General features: G+C 42.5%; 1 protein-coding gene across 1 annotated transcript in view; it reads left to right on the forward strand.

The window, feature by feature from the left end:
- The window catches only part of LOC117825211 (unconventional myosin-Ic-like), a 74,011-nt gene that overhangs the window by 40,454 nt on the left and 6,192 nt on the right, over positions 1-27,365 (forward strand). Inside the window, exons 2-23 of the mRNA XM_034700919.1 lie at positions 6,338-6,493; positions 7,243-7,358; positions 9,608-9,806; positions 11,811-11,891; positions 12,548-12,727; positions 13,443-13,541; positions 15,283-15,393; positions 15,506-15,577; positions 15,903-16,022; positions 16,543-16,616; positions 17,923-18,028; positions 20,673-20,753; positions 20,955-21,046; positions 21,215-21,309; positions 21,653-21,699; positions 21,794-21,874; positions 23,645-23,750; positions 25,814-25,931; positions 26,044-26,157; positions 26,278-26,354; positions 26,444-26,512; positions 26,613-26,697. Of these exons, the coding sequence (XP_034556810.1) occupies positions 6,365-6,493; positions 7,243-7,358; positions 9,608-9,806; positions 11,811-11,891; positions 12,548-12,727; positions 13,443-13,541; positions 15,283-15,393; positions 15,506-15,577; positions 15,903-16,022; positions 16,543-16,616; positions 17,923-18,028; positions 20,673-20,753; positions 20,955-21,046; positions 21,215-21,309; positions 21,653-21,699; positions 21,794-21,874; positions 23,645-23,750; positions 25,814-25,931; positions 26,044-26,157; positions 26,278-26,354; positions 26,444-26,512; positions 26,613-26,697 (2,252 nt within the window). The 5' untranslated portion in view covers positions 6,338-6,364. The remainder of the gene's footprint in view (positions 1-6,337; positions 6,494-7,242; positions 7,359-9,607; positions 9,807-11,810; positions 11,892-12,547; positions 12,728-13,442; positions 13,542-15,282; positions 15,394-15,505; positions 15,578-15,902; positions 16,023-16,542; positions 16,617-17,922; positions 18,029-20,672; positions 20,754-20,954; positions 21,047-21,214; positions 21,310-21,652; positions 21,700-21,793; positions 21,875-23,644; positions 23,751-25,813; positions 25,932-26,043; positions 26,158-26,277; positions 26,355-26,443; positions 26,513-26,612; positions 26,698-27,365) is intronic.

The raw sequence follows: 27,365 nt of genomic DNA on the forward strand, positions 1-27,365 counted from the left end.
GAGAGAGGGGCTGTTATGCGGAGGGAGAGTGAATGAAGGAGAGAATGTATGGCGGAGGAAGAGGAGGGGAGAGGTAAGGAAACAAGGCTCTGGTTTCTTTCCTCCCAGGCGCCATAATATTTGGAGGGTGTTGCAATAAACCATGACATCTTTAAGTAAATGCACGTCAGGTTTGCTTCTCCTTGAGGATGATTCACTCTCTTACCTGTGGACTGAGCTGACCTCTCAATCTTTCCTCTGCACGCTAATGTGGGAGTCTCTGAGGAAAGACTGAGACTGAATCATCAGAAACAACTCTCTGTGTTAATACTAAGAGGAAGAAAGTGGTAGAGTCTTACAAATGAAGTAAAAGACTGAAAAAGATGCTGACTTTTAGGGTCAGGGTATGGATTTTGATGAAGTTTGGTGAAATTGAGATTCATTTTCTGTGCTACTGTCCCATCTTGAGGTGTACTTTTTAGTTAACTCTCCTCCTTTAATGCAGATTTCTTCTGTAAGGATGGTTATGAAAACAAAACCTGGGAGAAGAGTCTGAGTTTAGGCATTAAAGAGTGGAAGACTGAGCTCTGAAATGACTCGTAATGATGGTTGGGCTCTTTGTGTACATGTCCCATAAAAAAAATCAATCATTCAATATGAAGCATTAAAACATGGCTAATAGAGTTCTGTTAGCATGCACACACACTCACACAGCTGCAGCCCTTTGCTCTCTGCAGAGATGTGTGAAACAAAAGGTCACAGAGCTCTCGACGTCCAGCTGTGAGAGCAGCAGAGATGTTTGAGATGTTCGACACGTGAGCTCACACATGTTTGTATTAATACTTGAATTATTAAAAACTTCATTATCATTCATCTTGTGCAAGTCAGGACTATTCGTTCTTTCCCCTCCCTGAAGATGCAACCCGTCAGATTTGAGTCCAGGTTGTTTTTCATGTGAAGAGAGGAGCAGTGAGACGCTCTGTCACAAAAACAGCAGCTGGTGTTTTTGTTTACGGCTCAGACAAACAAACTGACATTGTTTGGGCAGAGGTCGGTCAATAGGAGCTGAAGCTGTGATCCGCCTGCAGGCCTCTCTGATTGTTTCGTTATTGACCCGCATGTTTTGATCCGTGGCCTCTGACAGGACTGTGCAGCCTGGCAGTGTTAGAGTCGGGAGGGTGAGATGTAGATGAGATGAATAAAGATCTTTTAACTGAGCTGGAAAAGCATTTAAGTCCCTCTTTGTATGAGGCAGGGCTGCACGATATCAGAGACAGAGATCACGATATTTTGCAGTCTTTTTTTTACAAACAAAACAAACCCTCTCTTCATTTTCTTACACCGGATTCAGCTTGGTTCAGGAAATGTACAACATGTGGAGCCAAGCATTTCATAAACTTTACAGATAGACTTGTAGGTTTTTGTCACATTAAAGTCAGAATAATTAATTATTTAGACTCCGTTGCAAGAAAATGAAGCCAGTGCAGTTTAGAAAAGTACAAAAACTGCAGATCCTTGAGTGTCTACTCGAGGCAGGCTGCAAGAAGTGAAGGAATCCCCGTTAGAGCCCACATCAGGTCCAGTATTAAACATGTTTTGGCATAATAAGAGGCGTGGCTGGTGATCTGTCTGGTGTAAGTGTTTGCCTGCAATGCTGTGGCCTCAACCTCCACCTCTTTGCCTTTTTGTAGATGAACCTAAAGTTAGTTGAATCAGTGAATCAGACACACTTCTCTTTTGGAGAAGTGAAGAAAAACAAGAAACTGAAACTGTTTTTATTTTTTCATCAAAACACAAAAAAGAAGCATCATGAGGATATTTCAGATCGTGCACATGACCTCTGCATGTTGTGCAATGCTTGAATGTTAATGTGCAGACATATATATGCAGAAGTACACGTTAGTAAGACAGTGGTTGTTAAGAACTTATTGTAGATTTATTTTCCAGGATCAGTCTGGAGTCTGAAACTGAGTTTTCCTAAATGGCCTCCGCACCACTGCTCTCTGAAAGTGAATAAAGGAGTTGTTTTAATGTGTTTTAAGCATTTTGGTGCAACTAAGCTGCAAAAACCCAAAACTTAGCAAGTGTTTTTGTCTTCTTTTAGGGAAAATAAGTATTATTTAACCTAATGTAAGACATATTCAAGAGTTCTGCATCTTATTTCAAGATATTATCAGCAACATTTTAGACCAGAGTTGATTTTAATGGTTACAAAAAATCTGACAATGGAGTAAAAACCTTTGCCTACCCTTTGTACAGATTATTTTACCCCTCAATATTAATCCTGGTGTCATTTTTGGTTTGTGTGGCTTAAAATAAGACGTTCGTGTTGACTAGTCTGGTGAATGTGGCTTCTATAAAGTCTAATACTTGTTTTCAACTAGAAATGAGACAAACACACTTGTTTAGTCTTGACTTTTTGAAGCGTGACTCGTAAAGTTCATTCTTTTGTTTGAGCTGTTTATTTAAACTCGTAAAAACAATAAGAAGTGGAGTTTGATGTTACAATCAAAGTCTTTGAGGCTCTTCAGCAGATGAGGAACGTAAGGAGCAAAAAACTGAAGACTAGCTCACTGATAGGTCGCTAAATCCTCACATATCAAGTGAAAGTATTCAGACTTTCTCATCTTCATCAACATAACTTTAATGTGAGGTTAGTCAGCCCTCGTCCGTTTTATGACAGGCCGTAAAGATAAAGTGTGAGCTGCCTCGGTTCATTAAAGAGCGTAAACATAGCAGTTTAAACGCTCAGGTTTACGTTGACCTGCTGCGGTGTCAGCTCCGTGTCCCTGAACTTGTGTCGTGAACTTCCACACAAACACGAACGTCCACTCCAGCATCCCACGGCGTCTCCCCCGTGCGTGGAGCTCCACGGGACGCAGCAGCTCCACTTTGAACCCTGGGATCAAACATACTCGTGCATACTTAGTGAAACCAGATCAAGATGTTGTGCATGTGGGTGTCTGCTGTGTGAGGAGAAGGACCGGCGATGCTGTGATTTAATGCGCTCTGTGTTGTGTTGTTGGAGGGCAGCGCTGTGAGGAATTTCAGGGAGGATTGTTAACTTTCCAGTACAGTTTAAATGAAGGGACGGAGCTGGACTCGAGTCATAACCCTGACATCAATCATCTCCTCCAGAGCTGGGTGATGTTATTCCATGATGCTGCATGTTTGAAGAGCTGACGACACCAGTTAAACTCTCATTCCAGCACATTAAAGCTCCTGTCAGGGGCTGTGGTTGAGTCCTGAGAAGGCTGCCAGGGGGTAGGTGTCAGAGGAAGTGCAGAAGCAGCCTTTCTGCAGCAAAGATTCAGGATGAGTGATGCATTTGAGTTTTAAAAGAAAGCAAGATGAGATTATACGAATGTAGAACAGAGATAAGAGGCGCAACTTCATCCACAGGGGGTGCCAAAGTTAACGCTAACGAAACGTCCTCACAGGAGCTTTAAGTAGAGATAATCATAAATAATAACAGGAAAAGCAAACATCAGGAAAGAACAGCTACAACTTTCTTACAAGAGGGGCTGCAAGCTAACCAATGGCGTTAGCTGAATTATTTGCAAGAGGCAACCAAGAGTCATATCACTCACTGAAGATGTTTTCCATGAAGTCAGTGTTTTTCTCATGCTCCTGCAAGGTTCAAATGTCAGTGAGCTGAGCTGACACTAACATGTATCTTGTTTCAAAGTTTTACCATGTGGAGGTGGGATGTATGGCCACTAGGGGGAGCTCTAAATGTTTCGCCTTCGTCTCTGATGTTTCCACATTAGCACAAAATGTCCAAAGTTTGTCGTCTTTATCAACTTAAATCTGGTCACCATCCTCCTACTCTTCGTCTCCCTCCCTCTCTCCCTTAAATTTGTCCCTCCTGTCTAATTAATAAGTCCTCTCCTCCCTCAAGCTTTCTCTTCTTTTTCTTTCTCTCTCCATCTCTTCTTCGCTCCCTCCTGAGGGATGAAGACTACTGTACCGCTTAGCACAACAACAACACCTGCTGTACTTTGTGTGCCTGTGTTGTCCCTGCGTGTGTTGCCTCAGACTCTAACTTTACAGCTCAGTTGACTCTGTGTCAGTAAAAGTTGAACATGGACGTGGCCGACATCCGTAATCTCATGCGTAAAACTCAAGCCTCTATTTTAGAACACGGCTTCCTGGGCAAACGTGTCGGAGATCTCAAAGATGTAAGTGTCGCTTCTGTTTCTAATGAGCGGATTTCAAGATGTGTGTGACCTGGGTGTGACGTGGGTGGAAGTGATACTTTATTTTAACACATCTGGGTTCCACTTCATGTGACTTTTCAGAGGACATTAGATCAGTGAGAGGCTGTTTGAAAGAAAGCTCTGGACGGAGAACAAACAGTAAGTCTTCTCTTTGTTTGATATGAGGTCTGTGAATGGTTTTTGGACTTCAAACAGTGGGTCTTGGCATTGGTCTGAATGTGCTCTATTGTTGGGGGGAAAGCTGTGAGGGGACTGAGATTTTCCCCTAACTCCCAAAAAGATTTGATGAGAGCTGGTGGGACAGAAAGTCCTTAATAATCTGCAAATGTGCAAAAGTAGTCGACTCCAGGCGGCGACATTTATCGGCTTCATAGTTCAGCTAATGTAGCCTTAAATCAAGAGCCAAGACTATTAACTGCTAAGTACATAAGCTTTGTGTTTCCACTTCTTGAGACTTGAGAGAGTCATCTTTCACTTTCTGGCAAACTCAAAATGTGATGTGCATTTTTTCACTTTTGTTTAATACTTATAGAAAGACCAAAACCAAAGAGCTGAATCAGTTGTCCTCAAATTCATCCTGTTTGCATTCAGCTCTATGAAGCTCCTCTGTTTGTGTTGATTTTGGCACCCCCTGTGGACAAAGAGATACCTCTTGTCTCTTTGCTGATGTTTTGGTAGTGTTTTCTGCCCAAAACCTCACCCTGGTGTCTTTTAATACTCAAATATATCTCTCATTGTTCATATTTGCTGTGGGAAAAGTTAAGCCAATGCAAAAGTTTTAAAAACTGCACCCATTCAAAAAAGCTGATCTTTACAGCAGAAATAAACATGTTTACAGCCTGGTACAAAAGACAAGTGTAGTCTGGATAGCTCATTTCTTGATCGGCACACACTGTAAGGGGGGTGAATTTTTTCAAAACGCGGCAATTTCATAGATATTATGATTACGAGTCTTCCAATGAGAGGCACAGCTGACTTGATTGACAGACGGGAATACTGTAGCTGTTGGCGAGGAGGCTCAAAGCCCGCCTCTTTAAGTCACACTCACTCAACAGCAGTTATGTTGAGTTCACATTTCCAATATGGCTGCCGCCGCCGCTTGGCCACAAAACAGGGCTTCAGGAACAGATGGGTGACATCACGGATACTACGTCCATTATTTATACAGTCTGTGGATCTAAGGCAGTAAAAACAACATATAGAAATCATCAATCTTGTTGCCGATGGCTTCTTTAAGTCATAAAAAAGCTCCCTACTGCAGCTTTAGTGAAGTTTTTAGCATTCATGATGAAGTGCAGCTTTAAAGCTCCATCTTTACCTTCCGAGATGTGGTTCAGCTTCATGTCAGAGCAAGAATCAGTAACACAAGACATTATTCGAGCAGGTGTTATGGTTAAAAGGATGTCAAATCTGGATTTCCCTCAGATGATACCAGCACTCGAAAACGACTTGCTTCTCATCCCTGTTTTTGCACTTTTAAAGCTTTAAAAGAGTTCATGATGAGTTTTCATGTGAAGGAAAGATGGAATTATTCACAACAACCACAGTGTCTTCACAACATGTGCTGCTAATCCCAGAGGGTAATTTAATTACACTGCTATTGAAACATGCTGCACACACACTCACACAGAGGAATACACACATGCAAAACCAGGATCCTGTAAACATGCACTGATGGAGAGATGTCAGAGTGAGGGTGCTGCTGGTTTCTCTGGGCCATTATGGAGCTTGAACCAGCAACCCTGTGGTTCCATCCAAGTCCGATCCGAGTCCTTACAGTCTGAGCTGCTGCCGCCCCAAAACCTGCAGCCCCTGTTTACTTTAGGATCTTTTTTTCTGCCCTACAGTGTGAAAGAAAGTTGTCGTTTTAGTGTCATAGTTTGAATTCCTCAGCAGACTGTGTGTCTGTACCGGCCTCTCTGTCTCTGCCTCCACTCTCACTCATAATGTATCTGCTAGCTTGTCTGATTTAAGTTGATGGATTACCTCTGCCCTCCGTCCTTCGTCTCTCATGAGGACGTATGATGTGTTTGTGAAGAGTGGGACGAGCTGAGTCTGACTGATGAAGTGTTGCAGTACAGAAAGTTTGACATGCATTCATTCTGTAAACTCACCTCCTTCTTCTTCTCCTCCCTCAGGTGGTGGCTAGTGACGGTGTCCGGGCTATGATGGAGTCGGCCCTGACAGCCAGAGACCGGGTGGGGGTGCAGGATTTCGTCCTGCTGGAGAACTACACCAGCGAGGCGGCTTTCATCGAGAACCTGCGCAAACGCTTCAAGGAGAACCTCATCTATGTGAGTGACTGAAGTTTACCTTCGTGTTTATCAGAGCTGGATCAATGCAGGGTTTGAGAGGTTGATATTACTGAGCAGCGGTCTGCTATCGAGAGGTAACGGACTGTTGCTGTGGAATATTGACCAATCAGAATCAAGTATTTAACTCAGCTGTGTAATAAAGTTCATTTGTTGTTGATGTTGAGCAGATAAAAATAATCTTCGCCATCCTCACTGATATATAAACAAAGTAAAGGGGGCGTGGCTTTTTCCTCAGATCCTTAACTTAACACACTTTCTGTTTCTTATTTTTACTTTAGATTTTTTGTAAAACTTTAAGACTTATTGCATGAATGGAGTCAAATGTTCACAGTAAAGAGATGAAAATTATTCCCCTGACACGGTGACCTTTGAGCCTCTCCTTAAACCATTTAAACCTGACCTTCTGGTCGGCTTCCTGTCCTTCATAAGTCTGAAACTGAATTTTCCCTCCTATCAGCGGCGTCGTTTCACTTCGAGTCTGAACTTTAAATGTCTGAGGGGTTTCAGAAAGCTACGACAGTCAAGTCTTTGTCATGTGATTGTTTTCGAATGTTTCATCGGGACGCGGTGACGGAGCACAGAACAAGAAATAGAAAGCAGCTGATATTTTCCTTTTTCCCAGACTGTGATATCCGAGTCTTTCTTTGTTCCCTGCTCTTTTAAAATAAAGAATAAAAGTGATGTGAAAGTCTTTGTCCTGCACTCTGACCTTCTCCTCTCTCTGTCAGACATACATCGGGTCGGTGCTGGTGTCAGTGAACCCGTACAAAGACCTGGAGATCTACACCAAGAACCACATGGAGCGATACCGAGGAGTCAACTTCTACGAGGTTTCCCCGCACATGTAAGCGCACAGCTTCTGCACACGTAACACCTCACAGCATAGATAGACATTAAAGGGATGTTACGTGTTTTTTGAAGTCTGATCATATGAGGTCATTGTTAATACCTCTGTTGAGAAACCTGCTGGAGTAGTGGCATCTAAAGCTAGGCTCTCAACCTCTGTAGACGGGGTCGCTGGATTACTTGACTCCATCTGTTTTTTTATATTTTGTGACTTCACCACTGATAAAACCTTTGGAATAACTTCTCTAGATGCCGTAGATTTGCAGCCTCAAATCTGTGAGTTCCTCCTTACTGCATTCAGCGCAGGAGGCGTTCATCCCGTCTCTTTTTGGACCATTTAGATAGTTCATGTAGATTGTATACAATAAACATGTGGAAAATGTTCTGGTTGAAAAATGTTTTACTTTGATTTGTTGTAGGCTCCTAAGTGTAGTTATAAACATATTTAGGGTGTTTTTTAACCTCTTTTTGTCTCTCCCTCAACGTTACACGTCTCTTCGACAGCGTCCATTCCAATTCAAATTGTGCAAATTAAGTGGTGACATCATTTAGTGACTTCTAGCGACTTTTAGGACAGCCAATAGCTACTTCCCTCACTGAGCAGTTGGCAACACTGATCAAAGCCCTCCCTGCAGAGGCAGCAACTCCAAAACATTATTTACCTATAAGTCATTTAGACTCAAAAGTATTCATCTTAGAAATTCTGACTCATATTTAGAGAAAGCAGCACATCTTTTATGATTTAAACTCACAAATGATCCACCTATAAGCTTCATGAGACACTGACCAGTAACAGAGAAAGGGAGCAACAGATGATACTTGTTGAACATAATGTTATCTTTTTAATAACACCCTGTTATGATCCTCCCTTTCAAGAGTCATGAATCAAAGTTAATGAAGTATCTTTATCTCCAGTAAAATCTCAGAGGATGATTCATTTGGATATTTTCTGCTGCAGCTCTTTAAATAACGAGTCCGTCGATGCTGTGCGGAGCGTTTTACTCAGGATGATCTAATATTTGTTGCACCTGCTCCCAGAGAGTTCTGTATTTTTAGCATGCATTGGAATATTTTCTCATGGCTGCCTACATAATGCTCTCATGGTCAGTCAGACCGCTTGCATCATGCCAGCGCATGAAGCAGAGTGTTTGTTTGAAAGGTTGCCACAGAAATAGTCGGGGAATTTCTTCCCAGACCCGATAGGTCATCTGTAAAACAATCCGGGGCATTATGGAGACTTGAAGTGGCGTAATGTCAGAGTCTCCAGTCTCTGTCTCTTTGGCTCTTGTTACTTCACCGCTTGAGCATGAGGCTAAATGTTTTCTCTCACTCTGAGTGGAAAGAAAGATGTGCTTTTGGCAGAAAGCGATGGAGCGTTGGAGAGAGAGAAAACAGGAGGGGAGAGGTGGAAAGGAAAGTAAGCAAATGATGGCACCATGCAAGAAGTTTCCTCCCTTTAAGAGGGAATTCCTCTGACCTGGACCCGACCCTGCAGCCCCCCACTTTCAAAATATCACACACACTTATAGTACACACTCACTCACACACACACGCACACATGTACGGCCAAGCTGGTATCTCCCAGTTATTAGTCTGGTGTCAGAAATGTCTCCAACAGGCTGAAACAACATCGCAACACTGATAAGAGGCAGAGTTGATAAATGAAGCTGTAACTGAAACATGCTGCGCTGTCGATGTGATGATTCATATGCGAGGTCTTTCCTTGTTCACACACTCAGAGATCCTCATGTATGTTAGAGATAGGTGATAGTTTTCCAGAAGAGATGGTATGCAACATTTTTCCAACAGAACATCAACAACATGACGGACGGTTCAGTCGGCTTTGTTACAAATCTGCTGCTCTGCTTTTATTTTGAAGTTTGATTAGAAGCATCGGAGCAGAAGTCTGTGTTTTAACCCTTTCCTTTCTGTAAGCTGCATTATGTGAACAATAAACAGTTCAGTTCAAAACACAGCTAAGATCCTCATTGAAGCTTATGGAGAGTTCAATCCTTAAAAGTTTTCGTTCTGCAGGCTTTTTTTGGGCAGTCCTTCCTCTACAATTCAGATGACTCACATTGTCATGGCTCGATATGTCATCGCTCCTAGCAGATTTATTTCCCATGCAAAGTTTGAGTTGTGATATGAAACCTTAAACTCCCTCGTTGAGCTTACAGGTGGACGCTGGGAGGAATAAACATAAATATCCGGCCTCATCATGGCTCTCCTCTCACTCCTCTCCTGCAGCTATGCCGTGGCAGACAACTCGTACCGCTCCCTGAGGACGGAGAGGAAGGACCAGTGCATCCTCATCTCCGGGGAGAGCGGTGCCGGGAAGACCGAGGCGTCCAAGAAGATCCTGCAGTACTATGCCATCACCTGTCCGGCCAGCGACCAGGTGCAGACCGTCAAAGACCGCCTGCTGCAGTCCAACCCAGTGCTGGAGGTGAGATGATGCAAAGCAAAATCAAAGCTGTTCACTGAGAGCGAGTTTTGCAGAGACTGAATTTGTTTAGTTATCGATGAGTTAACCTCAGAAAGAAAACTGATGAATGCAAAGTGAAGAGGATGGATTAAAACATCATGTTTTTATGTTGGTAGATGATGAGCTTCTTTCAGTTTAATGAATAAGACATGACTCGACATTATTTCTCCTTCTGAGCCGTTAAAGATCAGAGAGAGTGTTTTTCCTGAGGCTAATATTTGACGCCAAACACATCATAAATGTCAAACCAACATGAATCATCATTTTTATCTTTTCTAGGAGTAACTCTGTCAACCTGATGTTGACATGATACATCTCTGTTTCTTTCTGGCAAACATATTTATGTCCATTATCACAAACTTTAAACCATAACTTCTCAACCCGTGTCGAGGGATATTTGCTGAGGGAGGGGGGGGAAGAGATCTCAGAGGAGGCGTGAAGCTTTATCTGCTATAAGGTTTCCAAAAGTAACTAGAATCATGATAACACACTTACTGGATGGTTTATACAACTGTCTGCAGATAATCGGTGTGAAAATAAATACATATTTTCTTCACTTGTTTTCGTAAGAACTTAAAAATTGATGTTTTCTTTTTGACAACGATGCATCACTTTCTTCTGTAAGAGATCTGGGAGGGGCTCAGCTTTTCTACAACAGCAGCTGCAAACCATTGCACTATCAACTTGATAGTTTTGCACATTTCTGCAACAATGCATGAGGTTTTACACAAAACTTGCGCATTTTTTCTGCGCTTCATGTGTGCACATTAAGAGATCAAACTTTACGTTACAATCATTTAAAAAAATCCAAATCAGACCAAACAAAACAATGCATGAATCTGATTTGAGTCTTGTTGCAGTCATGATATTTGTACAGTGGCCTGCATGGGTCAAAGTAAAAGGCAAACTAGTTAACATGTAGTGTTCAAATTGAGGGTTGTAGACTTTAAATACATTTTCATCAGTGCTGTGACCCAGCTGGTGAGGGAAATGGAGGCTTTATACACATAGTTGTTGTTTGTAAATTAAAGTAATTTATTACAAAAAAAGAAGTAACATTGTGTGATGATAACAAAGTGAGGTGAATGTGAGTGCAGCTCAAATCAAACCAGGAAATGTAAAAGCAGAAGGAGGTCCTTTCCAACAAGTGAGAATTAAAACCTTACTGACTTAAGGAACCAAACAACATCAGAGCAGCACGCCTAAACCTAGTGTCCCAAAAGAAAACCTCCTAAGGTGAGGTACCGAAGTCATCCCCTACAAACACATGATGCAACTAGTTCTGCTCCAGCAACTCACAAACACTGAACTTGAGCTGCATGCACGAGAGGCAACAAGACCAGGCTGGTAACAATGAATGCTACCTCACAAATGGCGACTGCAGGTAGTAAAGCCTCTGCAAGGACAGTCAAGCTTCTCATCTGGCAGTGCAGGTGGATCACATCAGACTTGGATTTGCACCACACCTTAGCTCTCTTACACACACACTCACAGACACTTAAAAATAGGTTCATCAAGCACTAAGGCGGGGCCGTGACAATCAGCGTAAATACATTTGTTCTGTAAAACTTTCCAGCAGCTGTAGTTTGACACACACCAGAGAAGCATTTCTTCAGAATCGAGTCAGATATTTGCGTCTCCGTGTGTGTGAATAGTTAAAGCACAGATTGTTTCTTCTTTCTGTGTTTGGTGTTTTCTTTCTGAGGATTAGAGCGAGTTTACAGAAGTGCTTGTTTTGATGTCTGGCGTGTCTCTAACAGATGTTTTCCAGATGTGAACAAGCGCTCGAGTGTACGCTGTGTCCTGTGATCTGTGCTACTGTCTGCAACACACACTGCAGGGACGCTAACGCCTGTGCTCTTCTCTCTGTTTCACCGCTATACCTCCTCATCCACCTTCCTTTCTTCATTTCACTCCTCTCCTTTCTCTCTCTTTATTCCTCCTCCCACTCTCTCCCTCCTCCAGGCCTTCGGCAATGCCAAGACGTTACGAAACGACAACTCCAGCCGCTTTGGCAAGTACATGGACATTCAGTTCGACTTCAAGGTGAGTGAGAGAGTTAAGCTTTCACTGGCAGCGACTTTAACTTCACTCTGCAAGGAGCAAAGATGTAATGGCGTCTTGTTTTATCATAACATCAGGGAGGATGACTAGCAGTGATAAAGTTTTATACCAGGAAGTGATATTTCAACCTTTTTAAAGCTCCTGTGAGGAAAATTTAGAAAACGAACTGATGCTTCTTTGTGACCTACAAAACAGACAAGAATGGATTATTGTGTTTGCGTATTTTTAACACCCTGTAAACATCGCTGCAAATAATATCAATAATTATCTTTATCGAATTATCGCCCAGCCCTACATTGATATTAATTAATCATTAACTGGGGCGCCGTTTTAACCTGGTGCTTAAGGCGTGTTCCCGATATACAGAGGTTAAAGCCTTTGTTGCAGCAGTCTTCAACTTTCCTATCAATAAAGACAAAAACTGAGAAAAGAAGAGGAAATTAAATCACGTCTGAATCAATCTCTCCTCCTGTATTTCTAAATGTTACACAAGATATTTCCTGGCCCTCAAAGTTTCTGTTGCCCTGCATGTTACTGTGCATCACTCCTCCATCACACCTCAGTTCCCCAGCCTCACCCTCTCCTCCTCCTCCTCCCACTCCTTCCCCTTCCCTCCTTGGCCTTTATCCCGTCGGCAGGGCGCCCCCGTCGGAGGTCACATCATCAACTACCTGCTGGAGAAATCCCGTGTGGTCCACCAGAACCACGGGGAGAGGAACTTCCACATTTTCTATCAGCTGATCGAGGGAGGGGAGGAGGACTTGCTGCGCCGCCTCGGCCTGGAGAGGAACCCTCAGCAGTACCAGTTCCTTGTCAAAGTAAGAGTCCAATACCTTTTTTAAAAGAGCCTGACAACTGTTAAACATGAAGAAATGCAACATCCTGTCTGTGACAACCTGCTTACTATGCATGATCTCTAATATGAAGTTATCCTGCAGTCTCACCTTCATCCTGTGAATTATAGAGACTTTGAAGACTGCAGGGATGCTCTCTCTTTCTCACACTTCCTCTCTCCTGTCAAAAGTCATTGGTCTGCAGTGGGGGATTATGTGTGTGAGTGTGCATGTGTGTGTGTATGCATGTGTTTGTGTGTGTGTCTCAGTGGGAGTTCTGGTTAATGGGCTCTCAGTCGGGGACTCTCAGAGCAACCAGAGCAACTTTCCTCAGGGGGGAAATTTGCCTAGAGGAAAAAACTGAACCATACCCTTATTGACTACACACACACATGCACGCACACACACACACACACACACACACACACACACACACACACACACACACACACACACACACACACACACACACACACACACACACACACACACACACACAGCTTCAGCAACAAGAGCAACAACCCTTGCGCAGAGACGTGTTTACATCACATGCTAACAGCTGTTTACAGATTTATTTACACGTCACCTCGCTTGTGGAGTTTGTTCATTATTTCACTAGGAAACATAAGTTTGAAGGAGACTGAGAACATAAAGTGTGTTCAGAGTGATTTTGATGTTTCTTTTTTATGTTCCTCTGAAGGGAAACTGTCCCAAAGTGAGCTCCATCAACGATCGCAGCGACTGGAAGGTGGTGAGGAAAGCTCTGAGCGTGATCGGCTTCAACGAGGATGACGTGGAGGTAAGAACGGGGCCGTGTGAATTGACCTTGTGTGTTTGTTTTGTCACGCTGAGAGGCGTGGAGGCATAAACACACACAAAACACATCTCAGGCAACTTAACAACGAGCTGTGTCAGAAATATAAACAGTGTCTGCGTAATGAGCATCATTTCAGAGCTAATCTCAGTCAATAACACACGAGACATACTTTCATAGATCCTCCTTTGCACATTGTCTGTAAGCTGCAGAATTTTAAATGCATCCTCAGATTTGCAGAACTTACGATGTTCTGGCAGAGCGCAATGATATTAGGAAGATGACAATTAAAGCTCCATGGTTTGGACCTTAAATGCACGCTAAGAGTTTCTTCTTCAGGCTCTTAAACATTTGTGCACAGAAATAAAAACCTGTGTCTTTTCTCAGCTGGAAAACACCGGACAGAGGAGTTAAAGTATTGAGTATCTCAGGGTCTTTTTAAGGAGTGACAGGTTATTGTTAAATTGACACACAGGTTCGTCTGCAGTGAAGACAAAGCTTTCGGTTTAGTCGATCTACGTTGCATCCCTCATCTTTGGTCCTGAGCTTCAGGTAGAGACTGGAGGAATGAGATTGTGGATGCAAGCAGCTGATCTGACTTTCCTCTGAAGGGTGTCAAGAGTCAGGGTTCAGAGCTCAGACATCCAGAGGGAGCTCAGAGTAGAGATGTTCCTCCTTAACATTGAAAGAGCCAAGTTAAAGTGGTTCAGGTGTCTGTTGGATGCCTCCCTTTAGAGGTTTTCTGGGTCGGGAGGAGACCAGGGTTAGACTCAGTACTCACTGGAGAGATTAAACATCTCATATGACCTCAGGAGGAGCTGGAACATTTGGTGCAACTTGCTTAGCCTTTTACCTCCACAACCCAATGGAGGGAAGGGATAAATGGATGGATGTAAGTGCAGAAGTTTCCTTTTTTCCTGCTCAAGTTCAGGGCGAAAGAGGAAACTTCTGTGGTAAAAGTTGGAAGCTCTGATCCCTTATGAAACGCTTCATTTTAATTTGTAGATGATGCATGATTCACATTTTTTAAAATGTTTTTGGGGAGTTTTTATTGGACAGGACAGCTGAAGAAAGACAGGAAATGTGGGGAGTAGAGAGTCAGGATGGACATGCAGCAGAGGGTCATGGCTTGGGATTGAATCAGCAACTACTGCAATGAAGACTACAGCTTCTGTACATGGGGCACGGGCTTCATACCCTGTCTTTCACATGTTTTAAACAGAAGTTGAAACATACATTTAAACTCAGACCCCCCTCTTTAACGACAAACATAACTAAGCAATACAGTCCTCCATGTCCAGACTTGCTCTCTGGAAGTTTGTCATTGAAAGTGTCATTAAACGCTGAGAACTCATTTGTGCTCGGCGTGGGAGTCTTCCTCCACGTTGTTGAGTCTGGGCCGGCTGCCAGGCCCTCTCAGATCTCTCTCAGACTTTGAGGGAAGAGCAGGTGTGAATGTGTGCAGCCATGGAGCGATGCTTTCTGTGCACACTGGTGCTTCTCTGTTTGAAGACGGCCCACGAGTCCTGCAGGAGGTCTCTGTTGCATAATCCTGTTGAAGATGTTCCTAAATAGAGAAGTTTTCAGCTCGAGTACAGGAGGAAGACTTAGATAACCTTTATTGTGCAGAAAGTCTGTACATCTCTCCTCCCTTGTGTCCCCTTTCCCCTATATCCTCATCTCCTGTCCTCATCTCCTCCCTCTCCTCTGTGTTTCCTCCATGTAGGAGCTGTTGAACATCATCGCCAGTGTGCTCCACCTGGGGAACGTGCAGTACGGGGGAGAGGAGGGCATCGCCTGCATCACCTCTGACACACAGATCAAGTACCTGGCCCGGGTAAGACTTTATTCTTCATTGCACATGCTCAGTAGCGTCCACTCTGTAGATCATGTATCACTGTGTGTTGAGGTTGTGTGTGATGCATGTTGATCTTGTGATACTTCTCCAGTTGTTAGGAGTGAACGGGTCGGTTCTGACGGAGGCTCTCACACACAAGAAGATCATCGCCAAGGGAGAGGAGGTGAGTTTGGACACACACTCTCATTGTGCAACAAGTGTGTGAGAAGCATTCATACACAGAGCTTTCCTGTCTGTGTGTATGTCTGCTCCACTGGCGTTTAATTATATTGTAACTTGTCAGATTGCTGAACTCTGTATGCTTGGCGCTCGTCCTTCCTGTGTGTTTTTGTGTGTGTTTGTGTGTGTGTGTGTGTGTGTGTGTGTGTGTGTGTGTGTGTGTGTGTGTGGCCGTGTGTGTATGTGTGTGTGTGTGTGTGGCCGTGTGTGTGTGTGTGTTTGTCTTCTTCGTGGTTTGTTTACATGTTTGTGGGTTTTTTCTCCATCAGATGATGAGCCCGCTGAACTTGGAGCAGGCGTCATCAGCGAGGGATGCTTTGTCTAAAGCGGTGTATGGACGCACCTTCACCTGGCTGGTCAACAAGATTAATGCTTCACTGTCGTACACGGTACCTACACACGCGTGCACACACACACATACAAATGCATGTATGTCTCTGTAGAGCCAATGATTGAAAGATAATTACATGTAGGTTTACTTAGATCCTGTTCTGAAATCTAAACCCCAAAATCTCTCAAACTGAGTCCAGGTTTGAAAACTTTTAGGAGTCACTCTAAGTCCTTTAAATTAAATCCAACACAGTGGTGCAATCAGAGCATGTGGATGTCTCTTCTTTGAATTGTTGCAGCACAGCTCCACCTAGTGGACATTTACAGTCCTACAAGGAGAACATGATGCTCATTCTATTATCAGCAACATCTTCATCTTCCTCAGGGTCCCATTTCTGATACTCTCAAAGTATATTCTTAATGAGTGAAGGTAGCAACATTTAGTTGTGTTTCTTGATTTTATTGTCAAACTCTGATGTGGCAGTAAATCTTTATTTGAATTCTTTATTTTAGCGCATGTTTTCCTTTCCAAACATGCATGAATTTTATCTTTTCTTCTTCTCTGTTTTTTTCTTCCAGGATGACTCCGTCAAGCATTACTCTGTCATCGGCCTGCTGGACATCTACGGCTTTGAGGTCTTCCAGCACAACAGGTAAAGTGTTTAAAAATTGTGAATATTTAATTTAAGAAGCTCTTAAAAATTAAACAAAGTCTGTATCAGATATTTATGCAAAGTGTGACACAGGTTGCAGCCATTACGTTTTTGAACAAGTATAAATAAAATAGTGGCCACTCGAACTTCTTGTACATTTTTTGTTAATCAATACCTTTGTCTGGCAAAGAGCACGGGCAGCTATGGTATGACATGCATGACACAATCAGGGTTCTTAAGGAGATAAGACTTGATACATTGTGAGGAAAACAAACAAAAGAAAATTCTTGTCAAACTAATGGACATCATCTTGAAGTGAGGATTGAACCTGAAGAGCTGTACACTTACAATCTTTGAGATAAATTTGCTTCTTCTGCAGCATGAATAGTTCAACCTGCATTCACTGCAGCCCCCTGTAACACCAGGCTTCATATCATTAATATGCAACGTAGTCTGGGCGGGTTGACCATCAAATAAAAACTTTAAGCTGTTTTCACTTGTGCACTAAACTCCTACAAATGTCATGAAATGTTCAGAGTGGGCTGCATTCATGAACTTAAACAGACATATTCTGTACGTGGACTTTCCTGCCGGCTCTGTGTGCTGATGTGACGATGCAGGAAAATCCACCATGAGTGAGTGGGAGGGGTGATGACGTTTACATCACATAACCGGTTTGATTTTCTTGCATACCCGTTCATTGATACTGTGAAATTTGTTTACACGTAGAAACTGTCATCACAGTGTCAGACTCTGCTTCACCCAACATCTTGGATGTCTTGTAAACATGGTGACTACCACAACGTCTGACAGGGAAGACTCCATATGTGGCATATGAGAATATGCAGCTTTGGAAGAATTGAGGGGCAGGCTGTCCTCTATTTCTGAACAGAGCTTTATTGAGTGCTTTTAAGAGTCAGTATCACAAAAGCCCTGAGGTCTACTTTGATGAATTTCATGAGCTTTCACCTGCATCTCACAGTCTTCATTCTCCACTGGAGTTTCAGGTTATTTTTTAAATCACTCCTCACTTTGAGATGCAGCTGAATACTCCAGGAATAAAAGGGGACCTTTGTTGAAAAAAAATTTTCAAGGTCAAATCTGTGGCTCAAACTGTGACCTACACAGAGCTCATAACTTGTTTTGATTAATCTCATGGACATGGCTGATGCACTCATGGCGAGACCAGTCTGAGTGAGTTAAATCAGCCTTTAATGAAAGGTCAATCACCACGCCGTATTTTAATGACCCGTCTAAAACCTCTCCCTCTCATTTAGCTGATGTGTTTGTTGTTGTTGTGTTTCAGCTTTGAGCAGTTCTGCATCAACTACTGTAACGAGAAGCTGCAGCAGCTCTTCATCGAGCTCACCCTCAAGTCCGAGCAGGAGGAGTACGAGTCTGAAGGCATCACGGTCAGACATCGCTATCTTTCCTCTCCTTTGTTTTTTTCCATATACGAAGACACCTGAGCTGCATTACACCACTGCACCCCCTGTGATTTCATCACACTTCACTCCTCCTGTCCATCATTGTCTGGAAACCCTTTATTGTACTGTTTTGACACCCTCACCTTCCAGCGTCAGCTCCTCTCTCCTCTCAGTGTCAGTTTAGTCTCCACTAACAGCTCCTAATGTGATTGTAGCTGCAGCCGTGCTTTACACTTTGAAATCCATAATTAAATTTATGACTGCTGAGGCTTTAACTTGATGTTATTTACAGTGAGTGCCAATAAATCTCAGAGGGTGCTGCACCAATCCATCTGTTCGTGTCAGAGTTATAATCTATTTTATTTTTATAGTGATACTCAGGGGAATATGTTCAAACAGGGCTCAGTTTATTTAATTATATATTTAATTAATTATTTTATTTTATTTTAATTTAATTTAATTTGGTTTAATATTATTATTTAATTTATTTATTTTTTATATTATTTGGTTTATTTGATTTTGTTATTTTATTAATTAATTATTTGTATTTTGTTTTTATTTTACTTTATTATTTTGTTAATTTATTATTTTTGGTTTTATTATATTTTATTTTGTTTTAATTAAGTAATGCATTTTTAATGTATTCATAGTTTTTTATTTAAACCTTTCTTTTCCAGACTGTGGATTTATTATTTATCCTTTTTAATTAAATATTCGTGCATGAGATCTGCCTCTAACAGCTGTATAGTGGTTTTGTGCTGTCTGCTGAGTTGAATTCAGAAGGAAAGTAAAAAACCAAACCAAACATGGCTGCATTCAAAGTTATCATCCCCTCTCTCTTGATTTTCCTCCCTTAGCTGCACTCCTTTTCTCCGCCTCATTTCTATTCATCACACTGATCGTGTTTTGTTATTTGAAACAAGGGCCTGTTGTGGTCAGTCTGATGAAAATACGCTGCTCAGCGAGCAGGTTGTGGGAGAAACTTGGACCCACCTCTCAAAGAGCTCTTTATGATCCGACCTCAGGGTCGTGGGCCGCTCTCTGTCGTCTCTGTGGAAATTATGAGGCTGTTGGCGCATAAGCTAACCATGCTACGTTCATGTGTGTCTACACATACAAGGGGGCGAGAAGCGCGTGTGTGTGTGTGTGTGTGTGTGCCAGGATTCCTGAGATTCTGCACATATCTGAATTTACGATCATCATATAGAATAGTCGTGTTTATGTTAGCAACAATGGAGACAGATTTATGATCCAGATGTTCACATTTTTCACATCAGATGGTTGAAACACAGCGAGCCATGGATCTTATATAAATGGTTATTCTGAGTTCACGACCTCAGACGACTACGATTTATGCCTCGCGAAAGATTCAAGGATCAAGGTTCAAGGTGGTCATTATTTTCTCTGTGAGGGGGCGGATTGTTTTGCAGTCAGCAGAAAAACAAACATCCATCACGCCAACATTAAAGCTCCTGTGGAGATCTGGCTGTGCAGATGTTGGCGCCCTCCGGTGGACAAACTGTAACTCTTATCTCTTGGTTTGAATTGAGTGTTTTTCTGACAGCAGAATCTCATCCTCCAATCTTTAGTTACACATATAACTCACTGCGTATCTTTGCAGAATGCAAACAAAGGCTGTTTGTGCAGCATGCTGTAACTCACTTTATCTAACGCCTACCCCTCACAGCGATTACAAGCATAAAAAATAACTATTCATTTGATAATAATAATAATTCTTGATCCAAGATGGCTGCGCACATGGACGCTGCAGCTGGTTGTTCCATCGTTAGGTGCATTGTTTTTGGCACCTAATGAGGACTGCACCTTTCAATTTCGTTGTACTTGTTGCAATGACAATAAAGGCATACTATTCTAATAGATTTGATCATTTTTGTCCCTCATGGTCTGGTTTGAATTTGTAAGTCATACAGAACCATCAGTATTAATTTCAGTCAGTGTCTTTTTTTTTAAGTTATATTTTTGGGCTTTTTTGCCTTTATTGATAGGACAGCTGAAGAGAAACAGGAAATGTGGGGAGGAGAGAGTGGGAGAAGACATGCAGCGAATGGTCGACAGGCTGGGAGTCGAACCGGCGACCTCTGCGATGAGGACCATAGCCTCAATACGCAGGGCGCTTAGACCGCTAGGACTACAGCGCCCCCCAGTCAGTGTCTCAACATGTCAAAAACTCCTTACTGGAGCTTTAAATGCAACATTAAAGACACTAGGATAAATAAAAGTTGAACAAGAAGAGTCAGCTTAAATGACTATGACTGTGATTAGCCAGGTCTTACTTTGTGGAGGTGTATAAGGTCACTCAGGGTCAAACCTGCAATCTGTCTGCAGACTTAAACAACACAACAGTCTGCTATAGTTTGTAAAGCAAAGAGACTCGTGCAAAGAGACCAAGAGGAGTATGAGGACTGATTCAATAGATCGGGAGTAGAACATTTTCAAAGTTTTGTCAACATTAATATTGAAATAATTTTAGCATCAGCTACAGCATAGAGGTGTTAATTCTGCAGCTCAGCCTGAGCATCTGAGTACCGATTTTCTCTCATGTCTTTGCACCTCTCACACTTCTTTATCTTCTCTTACTCTGAACTAACATGTCTTCATGTCCCTGCAGTGGGAGCCGGTGCAATACTTCAACAACAAGATCATCTGTGACCTGGTGGAAGAGAAGTTCAAAGGCATCATCTCCATTCTGGTGAGGAGACACACGGAGACAAGCACACTCATGCATGAATGAACTGTGGATTTCTGACAAGTCCCATCTTTGCCCTGACAGCTATTCCTGCAAAACCCTTAAACCTCTCCTGTTTGGTTTCAGGGCTGAGTGGAGAATATGCAAACATGCTTTAATGTAAGTAAATGACTCACTGCTGCTCCTTCTCTCTTCCTATCACAGGACGAAGAGTGTCTGAGACCTGGAGACGCCAGTGACTTCACCTTCCTGGAGAAGCTGGAGGACACAGTGGGAGGACACGCACACTTAGTCACGTCAGTCTGAGTCCTGAATCCCTGTCGTGTTAAACTGACACAGAGCTGCAGTCTGGTCTTATATCAGTGATCAGTCTGGATTCTGGTCCAGACTGTAAAGTGTTGAATTGATGTGACTCATGTATCTCTGCTATGTGTGTGTGTGTGTATGTGTGTGTTTCCCTGCAGTCACAAGCTGGCTGATGGAAAGACCCGGAAGGTAATGGGCCGTGACGAATTCAGACTGCTGCACTACGCTGGAGAGGTCAACTACAATGTCAATGGTGTGTTTATGTGTTTATTTGTGTGTGTGTGCTGCTCCAGTGTCCTCAGATATTGTGTGTTGTTGTGGTTTGATGTGGAGGTCAGGGGTGCAAAACAAATTTACAGAACTTTTGTAAACATGAGGGACAACGTAACAACAACGAGTGTGGTCCTGCTGGAGGCTTCTGCCTGTTAAAGGAAGTTTGTCCTTGCCACTGTAACTTGCTAAATGCTGCAAAGTGCTCTGCTCATGGTGGATTAAGATGAAATCAGACTGAGTCCTGTCTGTAAGATGGAACTGGATCTGATCCTGTCTTGATGTCCGGTCTTAAAGTCTCTAACTGTCTCTCGTCTGTCTCTCAGGATTTCTGGACAAAAACAACGACCTGCTCTTCAGGAACTTAAAGGAGGTGAGTGTAAAAGTGTAAAAGTGTGTTATGTTTGATAAAGTTGCACATTGTTTGTGAAACAGAGGTTAAAAACATCCTCTGTGTGTGTTTGCAGGTGATGTGCATGTCAGAGAACAAGATCCTGAACCAGTGCTTTGACAGAGAGGAGCTGAGTGACAAGAAGCGCCCCGACACGGTGAGATATCTGAGTGTGTGTGTGAGCGTTTCCCTTAATGCCTTATTCTCTATAATCTTTACACTATTTATTCCTTTATCTATGTCTCTGTTGTTCCTCTCTTCATTTCTTTCTCTTGTTACTCCGTCTTTTTATCATGAATAGTTAGTGGATCGTAACAGCATCAACAACCTGTCATGGTTACATTATCTCACATCATCTTGTTTATTACACGGCTGCTTACTCAAGAAATGGATATTTGCAATATTGCAATATTGTTTAATTGCAGGGCGATCAAGAAACAGTGATGAAGTAGAACATTTTGTTATTTAATTTTTTTTTGACGTAAAACAAACAACAATACCTGTCACCTTTAACCTTAACGAATAACCTGAAATCATGTCCTTCAAGGAGCAGCTGCTGTCATTGCTACGGGCTGATTTTGAGTCTCCTCAATAAATTGTTTCAATGATTTGAAAATGATTTTATCTCTGACGCTGAAAGTTTAAAAACTCCAGAGCCGCTTGTAGTATAAAGAACAACTTTATTCTTAGAGCAACGCATTAAGTCTTGTGGCCTTCATCAGGGTAAAACATCCAACAGAAAACTTTTAAATAGGTGAGTTTAAGAAAGAAAAAAGAGTCAGCCAATGAAGCCACTACAGAGGTGGGTTGGGCATGCCGTCATGTGGCTTCAGGCTAATTATTGTCCCAGGATGAGGGACCTAGTTGATGTTGAGAGGAGGGATTTAAAAATGATTATATGTGTAACGCTGAACGTAGTCAGGTATACTCAGTTTGAGCTGCGTCTTTAGTCACAGTAACTCTGTAGACTCAGCTCACATTAAACTGAATGTTTCCTCCGATGATGACGTGAAGCAGGGTGATCGGGTCTGTGTGCATCGCTTTGAGTTTTAGTCCTTTAACCTCGCCGTATCTCACAACAAGTTCCTTCATGCATCATCTTCCAATTTGCAGATTTCCCTGTCATAGCCTTTAGTTCTGTATCTTAAACCTATCTCTCCTTTTCTCTGCTGTTCTTGTCTCCTTCTATTTTCCTCTATGAGCGAACAGACGTCACATTAACCAGACATTTCTGCATCCCCTCACGACAGTCAGCTATCTATAGCTATAGCAGACCCTTGCTCTGGAGTATCGACCACTCACTTTTAAGTGTCTAACTCAATTGATTTATAATCTTTTTGAACGAGCAGGGTGGTCGAGTAAGGGCATCTTCTCTTAACCCAGACATCTGAAGTAACAACTGTTTATTTTGATCTTTGCCTCTAGTTTCTCTTTCGCTTCATGATCGTGACAACCATCTTGTTTCTGTAACTGTTCTGTGTGAAAGTGAATCAACAAGAAGTAGGAGAAATAAATGAATATGCATCCCAGCATAGTTTCCCACAGATAAACAGTCAGCGGTGTGTTTCCCGTCTGCTGGGAGGAGTGGGGGCTCGGATGGGGATTCTCTGCTGCCTCCCTCTCACCAAGGAATGCCCTGACACTTGTGTGCCCTTCACACACACACTGTTAAACACACACACACACTCGAGCAGGGTGCTGTCACAGGCTGAGTCCTCCACACTGCTCCCTGTGTTCGCTCTGACTCTGACTCTGACTCTGACTCCGCTTGCGTCGCTCTGCTGAGGTCATCATCATCATCACCCGTCTGCAGCTTCACGCTCTCCTCGGTTTCTGCCTCCAGCTCCTGACCGTCGTCCTCTCACCTTCGTCTCTTCTCCTCTTTTTTAACACCTTTTCCTCTCTGTGTTTGTGTCTGCCCCTCCAGGCGGCCACCCAATTCAAAGCCAGTCTGGCGAAGCTCATGGAGATCCTCATGTCGAAGGAGCCGTCGTACGTGCGCTGCATCAAGCCCAATGACTCCAAACAAGCAGGTATGAGGTCATGTTTTCTGAACATCAGGACGCAGATGTGCCGTGAGTTTCAAGTTATGTACGTTTAAAGTTATCAGACTGATAATGTGTCAGATCGGAAACCAGAAGCCTCCTCATTGTTAGATAAGATCAGTCAGAAATCACGACTTCAGAGAGTATTTTAAGTTACATTCAGAAGTTATTCAAGCATATTTTAATAATCAAGACTTTTTGGACGTCTCTTTAGTCTTTTGTTTTCTCTTGAATCAAGAGCATTTCATTTTCTGTTTTTAAAGTTTTATTTTTTGGGGCTTTTACACCTTCATTTAGAGAGGAGAGGACAGTGGATAGAGCGGGAAACTGGGTGAGAGAGTGGGGGAATGGCATGTGGGAAAGGGGCCACAGGCTGGAATCAAACCCAGGCCAGCTACTATTTGGGCGCACAACTTAACCGTTAGGCCATGCCCACGCCCCATCAAGAGCATTTTATCAGGAAACATATCAGAACAAACGTTTGATTTCTCCAACGTGGCAGAAAACTGTTCAAGCTTTTATTAATAATGTTGAAAATAATCCGAGTTTAGAAAGCACTATGGTTTTTAAGCTGGAATTAAAAAAGCAGATGCTCCACTTAAATACTCAGAGCTGCAGCATGAACAAAACAGGTTACTATTCTTTGTTCTAGTTTCTGTGAAAAAGGTTTAAAAAATGATGCAACTTGTTAAATGTACACTTAGGTATCGGGTATATCTGCAAGCCTTTATAAACTTGTAATAACCTGATTCCTGTAGAGGTTCAAAGCTTATCTTTTGCAGCCTGGATTATCCCTCTTAAGTTTATTTATTGATCTATTTATTTCACACATTGAAATATAAATCTAAGTTTCATACTGTTGAATCTTTTTAATCATTGATGAAGACCTATTCCTTCTCCTCGAGTCGAGAACATTAATATCCCAACAGATTTTACTTGATTTTACTATTTGATATAATATGTTGTGTTGCTCATTGTTGTCTTCTTCTACTTTTTGGGCTTTTACACCTTTATTTATAGAGGAGAGGATAGGGTAAGAAACTGGGAGAGAGTGTAGGAATGACATTACATCGAACCCTGGCCGCCCGCTACATGAGCCCACAATTTAACCATTAAGCCAAATCCTCACCCGTCTTTTTGCACCTTCTAACTTGTAAGGGACTTTGGCCAACATTGGTTGTTTTAAATGTGATGTATAAATAAAGTTGACTTGACTTGATGTAAAGAAAAGCTTGAAGAATATGTGTGGATGTTACAGAAAACTGTAAACGTCTTCTGTTTAAAACAAAAAAACACCCAGAAAACTTTAAAAATCTGCAACAAAAGCATCAAAATGAACTTCATGTGAACTCAAATACAATGTGCAGAAATTAAGTCAAAGAAGAAATATTAATGCAACACTTTTTAAAGATGATTACTGATCCAGTGTAGATGTTTTTGACTGCACAAATCACTGAATGAATGACATAGAGAGGGATTCATTAAACTAACATGTTCATACTAAAAGACGAGCCCTCAATGTTTAACTGAGAGTTGATGAAGGGATGTTTCAAACAAAGGAAGAAGATCTTACTCTGAGATATGTTACAAGACAAATGTACAGATTTAAACACTTTCTAATATAGCCAACACTTGAATCTGTAAACCCTTAAACTGAGGTCTTGATATCACACGCTCTCTCATCCCTTCTCATCCGTTTGATCCTGGCTTTATGTAACCCTTCCTGTAAACACTCTTCACTTTTCAGCTCAAGCGGCTCATAATTCTCAGAAACATCATGTTAATCTGGAGCTTTAGCTAATTCCAAACACAAACAGTTTGTTTTCAGCTGCCTGAGCGGCCGCAGTGTGACTCTCCGTGTGGTCGTCAGTTTATCGGGCCGGCCTTTGTTTCTCTCCACAGTCGACCTTTTGTTGTTCGGTCACACTGTCGCTCTGTCCTCCGTCACTCCTACGGATGATGTTCAGCATTTTCTGCTTCTCACTGGTTCATTTTGCTCCAACTGACTTTCTCTCTCCTTCTCTCCCTCTCTCCTCCTCCTCTCGTCTCAGGTCGGTTTGACGATGTGCTGATCCGTCACCAGGTCAAGTACCTGGGGCTGATGGAGAACCTGAGAGTGAGGAGGGCCGGCTTTGCTTACAGACGGCGCTACGAGGTCTTCCTCCAGAGGTGATCAATCGAGAAGCGTAAATGTGACGCAACATGCATCAAACAGGACTTCTCATCTCTGAGTCTGTCCAGTCTTGAATGTTAGTTTAAACTTGTCTTGATGTCTCTTCAGGTATAAGTCTCTGTGTCCCGACACGTGGCCGAACTGGGAGGGCAAACTGTCGGACGGAGTCGCCACTCTGGTGAAACACCTGGGATACAAACCTGAGGAGTACAAACTGGGCAGGTCAGCAAACAATGTGCACGAATAAAGACCTACAAACATATTCTTGTTAAAGAACACAAGCTGAAGCCTCCTCTACCTCTTTTAATTCTGTAATATATATTTCTACATTCGACCTTCTAGATCCAAAATCTTCATCCGTTTCCCGAAGACTCTGTTTGCCACCGAAGACGCACTAGAGACCAGGAAACACAGCCTCGGTGAGAGCGAGCTTCTGACATCACTGATTATTTGTGTTTATTTCATCATCACTAAACATTTGAACCCCTCTTCTCTTCGCACCACTCAGCCACTAAGCTGCAGGCGGGATGGAAAGGCTACAACCAAAAGTCCAAATTCCAAAAACTCAGAACCTCAGGTGAGCAGAGTCTCTCCTTCTCTTCTGTTCATCACTTTAAGAGTCTAACACCCAGAAGCTGAAGCTGAAGTTGATGTTGTGTTTGTCATGTATCGTGCAGTTATTGCCATCCAGGCGTGGTGGAGAGGGATCCTGGCCAGGAGGAGGGCCAAGCGCAGGCGACAGGCTGCTGATACGATCCGCAGGTACAGACCAGAAGAGTGCAAATCCACATAGAGAGGATTACAGCTGCTGAAAGAGTCATGCATCAGCTTCATTTAACTGCTTTCTGCCCTGTCCTGAGATCAGATTCATGAATGATATTGCACAAAGGACATTCAGCCCAAACCTGCCCTTTAAATTCTGCAGCTCTTCGATTTAATGAATGTGGGGAGCCGCCTGAATCGTGCAAGCTTTATTATCAACAAATGTCAGAGATTGAATTCATACAATGCATCTAAATGTTTGTGTCTTTAATCTTTGATGCATTAAGGCTCTTTGAGATCAAAAATGTCCCCCAAATATTTGCAGAATGACTCCTTATGAGCACCAACAGGGATTTTAAGGTTGATATTTGGACGTCTCAATGTTTATGACTTCTCTTTAGGATGAGTTTTTGACTCTTCATGCCTCTATTGAGAGAATAAAGTCAGTGGATAAAGTTGAAAGAGGGAAGAGATTGTGTGGATGATATGGCAGATTGTGGGAGTTGAATGTGGGGCCGCCTCGTTTGCAGATTGCTGAACCAGCGTTGCTTGTAGATTTGGCGATGACCTCAACTTGGCAGAAAACGCAGATCTGTTTTGAAACCTGTAAAATTTGCCAAGCTTTAATATAACTGTCTGCAAATATGCACACTTTGGATGGTGAATGA

Source organism: Notolabrus celidotus, chromosome 14 (assembly GCF_009762535.1).
Source record: "Notolabrus celidotus isolate fNotCel1 chromosome 14, fNotCel1.pri, whole genome shotgun sequence".
Lineage (NCBI taxonomy): Eukaryota > Metazoa > Chordata > Actinopteri > Labriformes > Labridae > Notolabrus > Notolabrus celidotus.